This window comes from Palaemon carinicauda, chromosome 18, assembly GCF_036898095.1.
Source record: "Palaemon carinicauda isolate YSFRI2023 chromosome 18, ASM3689809v2, whole genome shotgun sequence".
Classification (NCBI taxonomy): Eukaryota; Metazoa; Arthropoda; class Malacostraca; order Decapoda; family Palaemonidae; genus Palaemon; species Palaemon carinicauda.
In genome coordinates, this window is record NC_090742.1 from 122786875 (window position 1) to 122804435 (window position 17561).

A 17561-nucleotide genomic window follows, 5' to 3' on the forward strand; every position below is an offset into this window, starting at 1 on the left:
TATAGATGCGGAGCAGAAGGACACATGATAAAAGATTGTGAGTATGAAATGAGTAGACCCTTGTTAAGTGAAGAAGAATTCCCAGAAATCAACCTAAATAGGAGAAGGACCGGAAATCGTTCATCATGAAGAGAAGGAAAAAAGATCCATTAACAAGAAGATATTGTATAGGTAGAAATTGGAGATGAGGGGGAACATATCAAAGATTCCCAATCCACTCTTCCGGTTGTAGAAGAAAGGCAGGGAATACCAAACGAGAAGAACGAAAAGCATGTTAATGACAACTGCGACGATGACACAGGAGAGTATATTCAGTGTGAAGGAACTATTAAATCACAGGAGATTGGAACATGTGAAATGAAAACTACATTAGTGGAAGCAGTGGTTCACTATGTAATAGATGAAGACGATAGAGTAAATACAATAAATCTAGGAAATGATGTAGATAATATAAATGAGCGAGGCAATGAGGAGGAATATACAAATGTTAATAAGTGTCAAAATACAACCGAGGAATGTGGGATTGTAAGCGAGGAAAGTTAAATCGCTGCTTTGGAATTAGATGAAACTCGTGTTTTCTCCAATGTTGATAAGGAAAGTGGGACTTGGCATACTAAACAGGGTGTTGGTAATGAATTAAGAATAACTCTTAAAAAGGATAAGGCAATGGGCACGAAAAATGTTGATGTTTCGGATGAAAGTGATTCCTCGTACAATTTGTATAGAAATCATTCTAAGAAACCAAAACATTGTTAAAGTTTTTGTTTCTATGTTCTTCTTTTACCCATCAATACTTTGACATTCAATACATACATGTTAAATGTTGCCACAATAAATGTAAATGGATTAAATAATGTAAATAAGCAGATGAAGTTGATTAATTTCATGTTTTTGTATAAACTTGATATAATTTTTATTCAAGAGCACAATATCAAAGGTAGAAGAAAATTTGAATACCTAGAAAAGTATTGTCAGATTCTCATGAATTATTCTCAAAATCTTAAAGGAGGTTTAGCTATACTTGTTAATAACACATCTAATGTGGAAATTTTAAATTAAAAAAAATGATGCAAATGGTTTTGTTATAAGTGCGGTATGTCGAGTTTCAAATGATCGAATTCAAATTTTTAATGTATAAGCTCCTTTAGGCAGTGATAAAAAACGAGAAAGAGAAAAACTGTTTGGCAGTGATATTTTATATTTCTTAAGAAACAATATTATTAATATAATAATGGGTGTTGATTAGAATAGCATTACAAGCATGAGAGATTGCTCAAATCCTGATAATAATCTGCTGTCAAAATCGCTTCTGGACCTGAGAAAATAGTTTAAAATTGAAGGATGCTTGGTTTATCATAAATCACCAACCTGAATACGTATACTTTTGTGAGAGAAAAATATGGTTCTAGACTGGATAGGTTTTATGTCAAAGATTTCCAAAATAATATCTCTAACATTCATAGAGTTCCTTTGAGTTGGTCAGATCACTGTGCTGTAAAATTATCCTTAAGATTAGAAAATATTGTAAAAATAGGGAAGCGATACTGGAAATTGAACTGTAGTATACTTGAAAATGACATTACCGCAGATAATTTTACTATATGCTGGGAATTTATTCGAAGAAAGAAATGTAATTTTGACAATATATTTTTGTAGTGGGATTTTTCAAAAAGTTAAACTCAAGAATTTCTTCTTTAAACGCTCAAAACAAGTAAATAAGAAGAAATGCGGTCTGTTAAATCTGCTAAATTATGAGTTTATGCAAGAAATTGGGAAATCTAATTTAGAGCCTGGTAATCTTGATATTGCAAATCAGTTGAAATCAAGAATAAATATTATTCAAAATGAAATATGTGAAGGCATAAAGGTAAGGGCTAAAGTTGAAAACCATATGAGAGGGGAACAGCTATCGGCGTATTTACTTAGAAGAGAGAAAAGGGCAAGGAGTTTTTTTAAGTAAGATAAAAAGAGATGATGGAAGTGAAATAATAAGCCCAAAAACCATCATGGATTATGTGAGAGAACATTTTGAGAATTTATTCAGGAAAGAAGAATGTGATATGGATAGGCAAAATGAGTTCTTGAATATTATAGAGAAAGTTATAGGATATGAACATAATACAATATTAACAAAAACAGTCAGTGAAACAGAAGTGTTAGATGCCATTCGGGGCATGAAAAATGGTAAAAGCTCGAGTATAGATGGACTGCCGGTTGGGTTTTATAAGAAATGTTGGAATATTGTTAAAAGGGATTTTATTGAAATGATAAAGTTTGTGTTCAGGAACAAGAATGTTTCAAAGAAAAACAATGGGGTTATATCCATCATACCTGAGGAAGGGGATTTAGATATTATTAATAATTGGAGACCTTTGACAATGTTAAATGTTGATTTTAAGATCATAACAAGAATTATATCAAGACGGATTATAAAGGTTTTACATTTGATGATATCACAGGAGCAATTTTGTTTTTCTTGAAAATAGATCAATTAATAATTTAAATTTTTTTATTAGAGATTTAATATTCTATTTAAATGAGAGTAACACTAATGCAGTCTTGATGAACTTGGATTGGTCAAAGGCATTTGATCGTGTCGATCATAATTTTCTATTTAGAATACTACAAAGCTTTGGGTTTGATAACAATGTTGTTAATTCGATTAAAATGTTATATGCAGGTGCTGAAAGTATATTATGTATAAATGGTCATATCTCTGATCCTTTTCCTGTCAATAAATCTGTAAGGTAAGGTTGTCCATTATCTATGCTGTTATTTATCATTTATCAGGAAGTATTTTACAGAATGATTAAGAAGAGGTTGTTTGATTACGGTTTACAATTGCCAAATAATTTGCATGTATTATTGCTAGGTTATGCAGATGACTCTGTTATAATTATTACTTGTGATATGGCACTAGAGGAATGTTTCAATGTTATCAGAGAATATGAGAACGCTTCAGGTGCAGTTCTCAATAGAGGTAAAACTTAAATTTTTGGTATTTGTAACTAGAAAGAAAGGGCAGCATGGGTAGATTATGGTTTAAAAGTATTGGAAAGTTGTTGCAAAATTTTAGGCATATATCATAGCAACGATTATCAACAGTTTAGATTTGAGCTGGAATATATTAGAAAGTAGCATAAATAAAATCATTGGGATCTATCATAACCGAATATTAACAATGTTTCAAAGAGCAATAATTGCAAATTGTAAAATTCTTGTAAAATTGTGGTATACGGTACATGTATACCCAGCTCCAGGGGATTATGTAAAACGAATTCAGAAAAATATTTTCAAATATTTGTGGAGCTGCAACTGTGAACCTTTTGCAAGGAAAACTATGTTTTTGTCAAAATTAAGAGGTGGCTGTGGAATTATTGATATCCAGTGTAACGCCGGGTCAATCATGTTTAGCACATTTCTAAAATGTTTAAAAGATCGTTGTTTTGGTTACCAAATAATTGTTTATTATTGTAAAGTCAGAGCAACCTACCTGATAGAAAATGAAAGCCAACATCAGGATTGCTCTATTTTTACACCAACTTTTTATGAAAGTATGGTAAATATATTACGAAGTGTTAATAAGGCGACCTCTTATCCACAGATAAGAACGCAAGTGGTATATGAACATTTAATGAAAAACAAATATTGCAAAATTGTATCCACTTGTCAACTGGAAACTAATTTGGGAACATGTAAACAATAAGTATATAGAAAATAAATGTAGAGAAATGTAGTTTAAGTACGCTCATGAAATTTTATGTACAGATGATAGGCTAGTTATGATGAAAATAAAAGATGTTACGGAATGCGGTTGTGGATACATAGAAACTAATATGCATTTGGTATATTTCTGTCCTTTCATTAAGAATATGTTGTCCTAGGTATTTGATTTGATTAGAAAATGTTGTAAATTAAAAACTAATAACAGGTTAAGAATTATAAAACTAGATTTTGAAGCGAACTCAAAAGGGGATGAAAATTCAGCAATGGTAATAATAGCAGATTTTATTTCCAGTATCTGGATGGCAAGACAATTGGGAATATGTGCTGGACAGCAAATTATCAAGTGTATAAAGAATAAACTGTTAAATACATTTAATGTAAATATTATTGGATATACGAAGCATGTTAAATATATTTTCCCAGATCAGTATGTTTCCAACTAAAAACATATTTAGAAAAATAATAAAATTGTATTTTTTTCATATTATAATAGATATATATTATAATGTATATATGGAAAATGTAAAATATTATTTGTAAAGGAATATTTCTTTATAAAAGAAAGAAAAAATGTAATTTAATAAAATGTAATTGTATTTTCGTAATAAAAGATAAAAAAAAGGTTGTAAGTGTTTGGAAGCTGTACATATGTACTTTGTACGAGAACGATTAAAAGCTTGTCTTACATGATAGATGTTTTCTTCAGATATTCTTGGTCGTCAACTGCATCCTTTTTCCAATAATATCTCTACCTCCATAAATTTATTTTCCCACGGAGATGACTTTCGATCTCTTTCAAGCTTAGTTCAATAGTTTTACTAAGATTGTGTATCAGATTTTGCTTCAACACCCCAATTGTGTCTTTTGAGGATTAGCCATTTTTAAGGGTTCGTTTGATAGTCCCTATTTCATAAACAAGGTACCTAAAATATACGAATTCATTGTGAATGAAAAGTTGATAACTGCCGAGTACATAGGACAAATATAATTCAGATACGTAGTCAATGGTTTCCGTAGTATATTTCTTTAATTGTAGAGAGACTAAAGATGCGATTCTTATACTTATACATTATATTCACACACACAAACACACACATGTATATATATACATATATATATATATATATATATATATATATATATATATATATATATATATATATATGTACATATATATATATATATATATATATATATATATATATATATATATATATATATATATATAGATATATATATATATATATATATATATATATATATATATATATATATATTGAGAGAGAGAGAGAGAGAGAGAGAGAGAGAGAGAGAGAGAGAGAGAGAGAGAGAGAGAGAGAGAGAGAGAGAGAGAGAGAGCTGCATTAATTATTAGAAGTTTAAGAATTTCACTTGCTTTTCCTGTATTAGAAGAGTCACATTGTGGTTAAGGTCGTCAGCATAAAAGAGAGCTGTTAAACTGCACAACTTTCAAGAACAAAAGATTTTCAACAACTCGTCTGACTTTCGCATAAACGTTTCCTAGATTAGAATACGGGTTTTGGGTTATTCCCATCTTTTATCCAGGATATTATTATTATTACTTTTTATCATTATTTTGTATTAACTGTAGTTCAAAATAGTGGTCACGTTATGGTATTTAGCATACAGGGACTTTTTTTAAATATTATTTGGTGCTGTTTTGGTATGCGACCTCATTTATGGCGTAGTTTCAAAAATTCAAAGTATATACTAAATTAAGAATGGAGTAATTACTCAAAAGAGTCACTATTTATGAATTGTATATTTCATGGACACTTTTGAGTAATAATTCCACTTTTAATCTGGGATATATTTTGAATTTCTGTGATCACGCCATAAATGAGATCGCATACCCAAGCAGCACCTCATATTTTCCTCATAATACTTCTCTCTTGGGCGCTTCGCTCATCAAGTATTCTAGAGAGTTTCTCATACACCATATTGCAGATTTCACGTAAATTATTTCTTGTTTCTTGACAAAATAACTCAATAAAACAAAACTCTTCGATTATCCTTTCCTCATCTTCTCATCTGAGTAGATGTAAATGGTTCCTTAGCTGGTATAAAACCAAAATTTCCATGGATACCAACACATGGCAAACCTCATCAAGTAATTAAAAAAGGAAAAAAAAATAGTCTAGAATCATAAGACAGAATCAGGTGAATTACCATTGGCGCATCACTGTATTGGATGGAGCTAATGCCTTCGTGAAATAACAGTTAGGTTATGTTAAGTTAGGCCGGTTAAAGTTGTGTTAAATAAGGTTAGGTTATTCGTACAAGAGCTGCACCACCACACTCCTTGCTGATTGGCTGGGGCGCTCCGTGAGAGAGGTCAAGTGTCAGCCTATGTCTAGATATAAACCAGGCCAGCTTAGGAGTCAACTACACTGTGATTGGGCAAAAAAGAAAAAGAAAAAAAAAGTTTTCTCTTAGGTGAATGTAACTGAAATATCTATTACTTTCACTAACGCTTGTTCAAAACAGGATCTTTCAAAATATTGATATATTTTCATAGATATGCCAACTACGATTTTGTCTTCAAGTTTCTGATGCTCATACGGGGAATATACGATACCTCACCATTTGCATAAATTTCCATCAATTACATCTCTCATATCTTATTTCTTTTTATACTGTTATTTTATTATGTTCTCAATTTAGTAAGATTATTTAATGCCTATCACTATGTATACAGTATATATGTATTAAAATAAAGTATATAAACGCACACACACACACACACACACACACACACACACACACACACATATATATATATATATATATATATATATATATATATATATATATATATGTGTGTGTGTGTGTATATATATATATATATATATATATATATATATATATATATATATATATGTATATATATAGATGTGTATACACATTTATATATATATATATGTGTGTGTGTGTGTATATATATATATATATATATATATATATATATATATATATATATATATATATAGATGTGCATATACATTTATATATATATATATATATATATATATATATATATATATATATATATATATACTGAGTATCCTTGGAGATATATCAATAAAATTATTCTGGGCCACCATTTCCAAACAAGTATCCAGAATTATAAAAAGCTTTGGCCTAACAAGATTTTAGAAAATGTCGCCCACGTTACTGGGTGAAGATAAACATTAATAATAATGTCTACCACTTACTTGTTTCTCTTATCATGTCGTGTGTTTTTGGGGGACAAGTTTCCAAGTCATTCTCGACTCAGTTCCACCAGACAGGTAGAACTCCGGCTTAATTATTCATTCTTATTAATTGTCTTTTTTTTTTCATCAGAATATGAACTTCATGCGCTCTTGGCTTTGCATTTCCTTCTTGCAATATTTTGTAAGCCTACGGTGAGCTCTATGGAAATAGGTAATTGGAGACAGTCATATACAATGCAAAATGAAAGTTAGAAAAATACATGGATACTTATGCATTCCCTTTGTTTTAATTTCAACCTAGAGATAACGAGATAAACACACAAGGAAGACCAACTGGTATTAGAATATTTTATTTTACTTGTTCCTTGCTTCTCATGTAGTTTATTTGTTTCCTTATTTCCTCTCCTCACTGGGATATTTTTCCTAATAATAATAATAATAATAATAATAATAATATCACATATAATGAGTAGTGGTTGACTTTGTTTTTCTTATGATTAGAGCCGTGAAACTACGTAAAATTGGATCCTCATTGTTATCGAAAGTTGTTATGCTATCCTCGATTATAATTCAAAAGGTTAAAAATGAAAATTCTTCGTCAGTGGAAGCATAATATTTACAAATAAAATGAAGTGTAGATTAAAACACACACACAAAGAAAAACAGAAAAAAAAAGTGTATTGTACCAACCGTGTGTCACACAATTGTACATAATTCCTTTTGTATATATTATGCTTGTATCTTCGCTCTTCCCTCGCACTAAAACAAACATGAAAATTCATGTCTGCTGTTTTCCTCTGTAACATTGTCATTTCCTCGATCATGTATTTTCCTGTTGCCTTTAGGTTTTGTATATAAAGGAGAGTGTTCTTTAATATAGTACTCAGTATATTGCATCCTGCCTTTGAGTTCACAACCTTCTCCCTCCTTCGTCACAGTATTAAGGAGTTTTTATGTAAGATCAAACACTGAAGTATCTTTAACCATTGTATTGCTTTAAGGAGGAATTAAGGACATGTTGAACTCAAGTAGGCCTAAATCTTTAAATCATAAACAGAACAACGGCTCTCTCTGTATACAATATCCAATCCACGCAATAACAAGTGCCAAACTGTAGTCATTCTAATAACAAACCAACGATAGTGTGTTCTGCGATATGAATCGATAACACCTATGACTATCTTACTAGACATTGTTCTAACATTAACAATTACATTTCAGAATCTTCCAACAGCATTTGTAATTACACCAAAACCCATTTTTTTATATACATTTATTTGTAAATACATTAAAAACATCTTTAATAACTGGACTACTCGTGCATAATAATTTACTATTCATAACATTATGTTCTAGAATGATTTTGGTGATATATTGAACAACGTGGTCGACAGTCTTTGCTGAAGCAAAAATCCCGTTTATGTGTTCTTAAATTTCGTTTGCGGACGTCTCGACAGTATAAAGCTATTCGCTCTTTCATACTGTAGGTTTGGCTCATCTGAGCTTCTTACGGATTTTCTCGACATATCTCTCTAGGTCTTTGAACGGGACTTCTTTCCCCCGCCTTATAACCTACTTTAACATGACGTGAACTCTAAATATATATTTACAATTCTGTGAATATCGACTTGAATCTTACAACACCAAGAAAGTCAGTATCGTTTTGCTGAGCGACGATAAAGGTAATGTTATTTTCGTGCGATTAGCAACACAACTAAACTTTCTAGGTGTCAAGATGACTCAAGTTCACGTTAAGTGAACAATCCCGTTATCAAAGGAGAAACAGAAAAAAAAATATTAAACTCAAGACTTCAGAGGGTACAGTTACATTGACTGACTGAAAACATCTAACGTTAAACGAATATATTACGATTAGATTAAAACTGTTGGAAACTGGTATTTTGTTTATTTTTTATTGAAGGGGGTGTTGGGGGCCTTATTCAAAGGTGCATTAACAGCGAATTGAGAACTCCGACGAAGTCACCTTTGGATTGGTTACCTAATAAAGGTGCCACGTGGTAAATTTTCTTTCTGGCTGTGGGGTCAGAGGTGTGATAAGTCATTTTATCATCTATTAGTCACATGTTCTTAGAATAATAATGGTATTAATATGATGTTTGTATTAGATCCAGCTTGTATTGGTCATGCTACTAAATAAATAACCAGAACAGGATCTTAGCAAACTGAAATATATGTTTGATATTACTATAAGATAGTATTAAGAATGATACAGTGTGATTAAGTCGGCGTTCAAAGATCAATACAAAATTGTTACAAGTGTGCCTTTCTCTTCCCTATGATGGAATGAATTAAGGAGAATGGAATATAACACAACAATAATAAAAACAGTATAATGTATAGGCCTACTGATATAAAAACTGAACGGTTCTTTTTCCTTTTCACTGCGCTGTCTTGAGACAAACTTATGCAACGAAGCCTTTTAATGATAGCGGTAACCGGAAAATTAATTGAATTAGCGTGCCATATGTTATTACGTATAGGCCTATGTATGTATATAGCCTTTGTATACATATATATTTGTATGCATTAATTTAACATGAGGTACATCCCACTCGAAATTCTCTTAACACTTTGCTTGAACGATGAACCCGAAGAAGGAAATAACAGGTATTTCCCAAGTAAAAAGTCCTAATCAGGCGAAGTGGCAACTCTCCCTCCTCAACACGCTCTCAGATTGGTCCCGTGAAACAGTGGGATCCCACACACCACAGTGACCACGCCATAAAATGCCCCCTCACAAATCCTATCTTGCAGGACTTGCCGCTATGTAGTAAAACTCCTTCAGAGAGCACCTAAGTTTGCTAGTGACATATCCATAGTATCACTCTAGTGTTGACTGGAAAGAATTCCTAAGTTGAATTTCGTATTAATTTGTAATTATAGAATAACGTTCCTGCATTTGTTTTGTTTTCTTCGTATCGTGTTAGTGTACGGAATTTAAAACCGAGTGAATAGGCAGGCTGAATCCACTTTATAGCTGTGAAAAAAATGTCTTCTACGATAGGCTTCATCTCAAATGCATTCTCTACAATGAAGCACCAACAAAATGGCAAGTACTCCAGAAGATCAACATCTCTTATATTCATTAGTAACATGTCATCATCATCCAGTTTTATTTCTATGCAACAAATCATTGACCCTCATTCGGACCCTGTCTAATCCTTTTCATGTCAGGTATATACTGTTTATGTCTTCTTAAATGGCCGACTCTTATATTTTATTGGATTTTGAAGAAAAAAGAATAACTAATTTAATCTCGAAAAAGGAAAAGGATTTTGATTAAGATGCTATAAAAGAATGCTGGTACTAATCCACTGTAGATTTGTAACGTTGGTATTTTTTTTTTACCTGAAAAAAAAAAAAACGCCGTTGCTGTTACTAATGGTGGATTACAATTCCAAACACTTTTGTCAAATTCTGTCTATTTTAAGGAATTGCTTTGATATATAGCTTTTCGGTTCTTTGAATTGTCGTTTGTGTTAGCATTTCTAAATGCTATCCTAATTGCTTTCTTTGTTTTCATGATTTCTCTGTATAACGCTCATTACAATATATATCTACCTTTTTCATTTTAATTTTACACCCACACACAAACACACACACATAAACGTATATATATATATATATATATATATATATATATATATATATATATATATATATATATATATATATATATATAAATATATATATATTTATTTATTTATCTTGATTTAGAAAAGGAAAATAGACCGATATAGTGTATACGTGAGTATGACGCGTTAAACTACGTCACTATTCTCCCAATTATGACGTCCAAGTAAGTGTGACGTCATCGCTAACATTTTGCGTCATCGACATTGGTGTCAACAGAACCTTGGTTGCCGGCCACTACCGCTATGTGCTCCTTCTTGTTGACTCGTTATAAAAGAACTTTGAACAAGAACATCATGCACACAGTTGATTCTGTCCATAGAGTTTCATAGCATTAGGCAGGACTTGGTTATTGAATTATTTTAACATTTTGTATTTTATTTTTTTATGCCATTATTGCAAATATAAGTTATTACACAAGTCTTTCAACATTGGGAAATACCATTAGTCATTCTACGAGGAACGTTTTCTGTCTCAGATGCTGACAGTTCCATAATTTTTTTCTTTCAATATTTTAAATATTTAAACAAAATCGTGGGAATTAAATTTGTTTTTTCTTTTTGGTTTTGATTATTATTTGGCCTTTTAATATTTCATGGATAACAATCTTCAATACATAGGCCTACTCGTATCTTTGTTAAGAAAGGCCGCGTCAGCCTATGAGAGATAACAGAGAATTATAGAAAACTTTCTTCTAATGGCAGTTTCAGATTATACGTCTCTGTAATGGTCTTCTTATCATTAGGATACTCAAAGTAATGTGAGTAACATGGAAGCGATCCTAATATCTATTATTATATAATGAATATGATGAGGATGTAATGTTAGCCAAGAACCCAGGGAAAAGAAGAATAGGTTTTTACATTATTTTAATTTTACATTAAATGTACAACATCACCATTTTACATTACGTGGAGGGCAGCATAAAGATCGCAAGACTTTAAAGTTCATTGCAGTTTTAATTGTCTAATTAGGTTCCGTTATGTGCAAATGTTTTCCACTCTTTTTTATATTCATTACGGATAGAACGAATGTAGCCAGAATATAAAGTATTTTGTAACTAAGGCATGAATATTGTTATGTCAAGATATTAATACAATTTTGGTTCGATTGTAATGACATCTAGCAAAGTTATAAAATACCATTTAATTAGAGTATTTAGATGCTTTAGCGGTAATCGTAGGTAAGTTTATAGATGAGTTATTAAAGGCATGTAAGTGAAGCTATTCACAATTTGTTAAGCAAGTTATAGGTATTTCTTGAATTAAGGTATAAAGTTCTTTATGGCTAAGGATAATGCAATTTAACAGTTGTGTCTACCTGCAGGTCCTCGCTTGAGTGAAAAGGTGTCTTGGGCACTGATCATATGTATATATTGTTAGTTTGTTGGGCTTTGTCCTGCTCGGTAGGGCATTGTCTCTGCTTCATGCCCCTGCCATTCACGAGTGACCTTTGAACCTTAAGAAAAGAAACCATAAATGTATACAGAGGGTTAAAGGGGACTTTATCGCACGCTTTTCTTCTTTTGAATATGATATGACTTTGACAAGACTGAATATTCGTCGTAATATGACTTAGCTTTTGTTTTGTAGTGAAACAAAGACATTTTCTGGATATCAAGCGGAAAAAAACGGTGAACAGGGAGTGTAATCGTATAATTCTGGATTATAAGCACTCACTCCCCCTTCCTGATGTCATTCACTCTAAGCCTTTTTACATCTTCTCTCTTATTATGAGAAGTTTGAGATATTTACTCAAGGTTATGGGAAATCTTCTCATCTTAAGTGGTCTAGAAACGGTTCGTTAGGCTATGTGCTATCATTTTAGAACTTGATGTCTCTCTCTCTCTCTCTCTCTCTCTCTCTCTCTCTCTCTCTCTCTCTATATATATATATATATATATATATATATATGTGTGTGTGTATATATACATATATATATATATATATATATATATATATATATATATATATATATATATATATATATATATATATTTAATTACTTGACCTTCAGTTTATTAATATTTACAAAGATCATAGCTTATATTTGGACAACTCATGAATGGTTTCTATCTAATGTAACTTTACATGATTCAGGCTATCTCCATAACACAATCTCCTTATATAATAAAGAGAAAGTGTCTGGCTATATCTTCTTTCCCACTGTTATCCCTACATTAAGGGGTCGGTTGCCTGATGCGCCTTCTTCAATGCTTTCGATCAAAGGCATCCTCTTTCACCAAAGCTCTTCTCTCCATATCATCCTTTAACTTATCTTGCCATCTAATTTTCTGCCTCCCTTTTGATCTTCTCCCCCTAACAGGTTCCTCACAAGCCTTCCACACCATCCATCCTCAACCCGTTCGCTCATCCTCTCAGTCATGACACTCTTATCATCTCTGTAATCCTTACCACACCTGCCATTATACTTCTTATTTCATCACTTTCCAATCTTTCAAACAGCGATATTCCCACAATCCCTCTTAGCATTTTCATCTCTCTTCCCTCAAGCTTCCGTCTTTAGTCTTAAAACCTAAGTTTCTGATCCATAAATTAACACTGGACTTATTACCGTGCCATATATCTGGACTAGTAGCTTGATTGACATTTTCTTATCACATACTCATGCTACCTACCTCCACTTTCCCCATGCTGTTTTTATCCTATTCTTAACTTTAGCCTCACACCTCATCTTCCTTCCTGATTTACAGTAAATCCCGAGTTTCTGGCTATATATATATATATATATATATATATATATATATATATATATATATATATATATATATATATATATATATATATATATATATATATATGTTTAGGGTCACGCGCAGCGGCATTGCCAGGTATATAAATACACTCTGAAACCAGAATCTCCCGCAAGTCTGTGTGTGCATAACTATCTAAATATTTAACCTTTCTTGATGGGTCGTGTACGCTAGTATTTGTGAATTAATCGTTGCTCAGGATGATACAAAGCTAATAACAGACACTCAAGGACACGGATTACAATAGCAGCTTAGATAAAATATCAAATTACATTAATCAGAACTATTCCATAAAGTTCATATTATCGTACCTGTAAACACTGCTTACAAAGGCTCAAAATCGTAGTATATAGATTTTAAAACTCGTCTGCATATGCATCCCTACACTAGAGCTATGTTGTCGAAAGAGCCGGCTCAGACTGGTTCTGGCTCGACTGAGTCGAAACCGCTCATCATAAAGAGTTATTCATGCAAGTGGGTGATTTAAAACGTCGCCTTTGATATGATGTCTGGAAGGCCGGAGGCCAATTGCTCTCCTCGGGGCCTCAGTATGCCTGATTTAATCCACCGAGTGGGTTGCAGTGTCATATTCGTGAGTGGTTTTCAACTTGCAATTCTATGTAGTGTGATGTAGTGCGGAGAGAGGTTGGATCTGAGTATTGGGTTGGCTCAGAGAAATGGCACAGGAAAGATGCATTTGACATGAAAAATATTGAAGCCCCATTAATCTCTTAGGTGCCAGAATATTAAGGTCAAAGTCAGTTAATGTGATGTTGAAGTGTATTTTTTTATTTTTTTATTTTAAACGGAGTTTAATTCATCTGAAAAGAGTCCTGGGTACAGATTCATGTGCAGAGCTAAACATTTACAAGTAAATGTTTAGAGAGAGAGAGAGAGAGAGAGAGAGAGAGAGAGAGAGAGAGAGAGAGAGAGAGAGAGAGAGAGATACATATACTTAATCCCGCATCTGCATTTTTAGGGAAACACAGCAGACATGGCATTTCCATAATACATACAAAGAGGATCGTTGCCTTATCAAGAATAACTGACTTGATGAATATACAATAAGCACTTGTGTTCATTTCTGGTTCTATAGGATTTTCAGGGTAGGTCTGTTTCTAGGGATAAGAAGATTAGTTGTTAAACCTGGGATCCAGAGAAACCGATAGGTTCAACCTTATGCCTGGTTGGTCGATCATGGTACAGTATGCAGAAAACTGGTGACACTTTTTTATTTTTGCATTGGACGAGCGTTGTTCCTAAGTTACCACTTAGTATTAAAACTTATATTTCACTTTGTAAATATGTGTATGTGTGAGACAACGTTGGGCTATTGTTAGGTAAAATTTTATTATTGAAAAAAATATTGGATCGTTAAAAAAGATATCGCGCTAGAATAATGATAATAAAAAAATAAAAAAAATACGTTAGCGTAGAACGAATCCTTGTCACCGTGACTCCATGAAACTATTTGTGCCTTTGTGGAGCTGTCTGTCTCTATAGTGGGAGAGTTGGAAAGAGGGCGTCAAAAGGGAAAAAATCAAACTTAACCCTATAGTCTAATCTAATGGTAACAACTTATGCATTTGGGATATGAATTCAAAGTTATGTAATTCTGCTTATATCGTTTTGTGTAAAGAACAAAAGTTAATTAGGGTCGTAGTTTCAAAACTTGTAATAAATTATTATAAGCCATAGCCTAGGTTATTGTCAACACTACTTTATAGGTCTAGTCTCTCGATGGGTTTCTTCAGGGAGAGAAAATATCGGTAAATAAATAAGTGAATGAGCGAGGTGGTGAGTTATCTTCGCTATTAGAAATATAATTCATTGTTCCTCTCTATTATTTACTTTTACTTTACGAACGGAAGTCTATAATCAGGTTAGACATATTCACCCACTGCTATAATGTGCAGTTTCTTAAATAACAACATATGTCGAATAATAATAATAATAATAATAATAATAATAATAATAATAATGGTGATGATGATGATGATGATATGGCTCTGGGGACTTGGCTTTGTAACATACTAGGGCATGGCTAAATGTCATATAGCAGCAATATATATTTGCATAAAACCTTGTAACTTATAAAAGGTGTCAATCTGCCTATAAAGTACGATTTGTAAAATTTATCCACAGTCTACGTGTAGTATACATCCTTCTTTATTTTATTTCTTGGCCTATAGGCTTAATTAGAATTGTATAATCAGAAGCGCGAAGCTCAAGTCACATATAACAGTAAGGCGAGTAAGGGCAAACTGAGCCATTTAAACCTTCACGAGTTGTGTATAATTTTCTAAGCAAATCTCAAAAGACGAAATTTCCTAAAGACATTAAGAAACCAAGTAATAGATAATGATCTGATAATGTAAACTTTATAGGTTAAGTAAATGGCAGACCACTATAATAAAACAGATACGTATAATTCTTTTAAATACATAGGCCTATGGGAAAAATGGATACGCAAATTTCAGTAAAACTATTGGAATAAGAACAATTCCATCTTTTAAAAGACTTCATTGAATTCTTGGTATAGTAAGCTTGTATATATATATATATATATATATATATATATATATATATATATATATATATATATATATATATGTGTGTGTGTGTGTGTGTGTGTGTATATATATATATATATATATATATATATATATATATATATATATATATATATATATATATATATATATATATATATATATATATATATATATATATATATATTAGAAAGAGAGTGGTAATTAATATTTAGTATGTGAGCTTAGGTTGTTTATTCCATCTGGGAATAATGTCAAGCAATCTGTTACAAATATTTTCCTCACACAGACTCACAAGATGATAAACATTCGCGTACGATGGATTGGCTACTATTGAGAAATGAAAATCATTATGAAAATTAATCCTTGATTATAAAAATTAGTTAACTCTCCGTTTCCTTGTACGGTTGTGTAGCGGGGTCTCCCATCTCTTACGACGGCTTTTTAATCTTTCTCCTTCAGTTTATTGTTTTAGTCATGTATACAAAGTTGTTACGTCGATGGGTTATGTCTTTATTTTCGAAAATCTGGTGAAATACCGGTCAACTAAAGTTATAGCTTCAGGTCACGGTTGGAAAAATAAGATTATTGGGTTACCTTTTCCATGATCTAAATATTTTGATAAAACATCATCATCATCATCATCATCATTTCCTACGCCTTTTGACGCAAAGGGCCTCGGTTAGATTTCGCCAGTAGTCTCTGTCTTGAGCTTTCAATTCAATACTTCTCCATTCATCATCACCTACTTCACGCTTCATAGTCCTCAGCCATATAGGCCTGGTTCATCCAACTCTTCTAGTGCCTTGTGGAGCCCAGCTGAACTTTTGGTGAACTAATCTCTCTTGGAGAGTGTCAAGAGCATGCCCAAATCATCTCCATCTGCCCCTCATCGTGATCTCATCCACATATGGCACTCGAGTAATCTCTCTTATAATTTCCTTTCTAATCCTGTCCTGCCATTTAACTCCCAATATCCTTCTGATGGCTTTGTTCTTAAATCTACGAAAATCTATTGGAGATTGTTTCATTATCATACCATGACTCATACCCACGAATAATGAACTGTATCTTTTATTAGCGAAGTTCCAAAATGCTTCGTCCAGGGAACCTAGTCTCTCTAGAAATGTGAAGAAAGTAAGAGATGTCATTTAGTGACCTTGAATCGAAAATCAGTCAAATATCATGAGTTTTGTTGTATACTGTAGATTCATATACAAACGCGCATAGATATACATATGCATATGTACATTCATATACAAACGTGCATAGATATACACATACATACGTACATTCATATACATAAACACACACACACACACACACACACACACACACACATATATATATATATATATATATATATATATATATCAATTTTATCACTAACACTTATGATTTAAAAATTTTCGAATAAGCCACAAATAGCCTTCAACATCGAATACGCTCCACCAAGTGAGCTTAAGCACATAGTGAAATTCACACACACACACACATATATGTATATATATACAGTATATATATATATATATATATATATATATATATATATATATATATATACATATATATATATATATATATATATACATATATATATATATATATATATATATATAT

General features: G+C 31.9%; 1 protein-coding gene across 1 annotated transcript in view; it reads left to right on the plus strand.

Moving 5' to 3' along the window:
- The first annotated feature begins 2006 nt into the window (after window positions 1-2006).
- The window catches only part of LOC137657532 (protein unc-13 homolog 4B-like), a 65579-nt gene continuing 50024 nt past the window's right edge, over window positions 2007-17561 (plus strand). Inside the window, 2 exon segments of the mRNA XM_068391869.1 lie at window positions 2007-2184; window positions 2873-2980. Coding sequence (XP_068247970.1) covers window positions 2007-2184; window positions 2873-2980 — 286 coding nt within the window.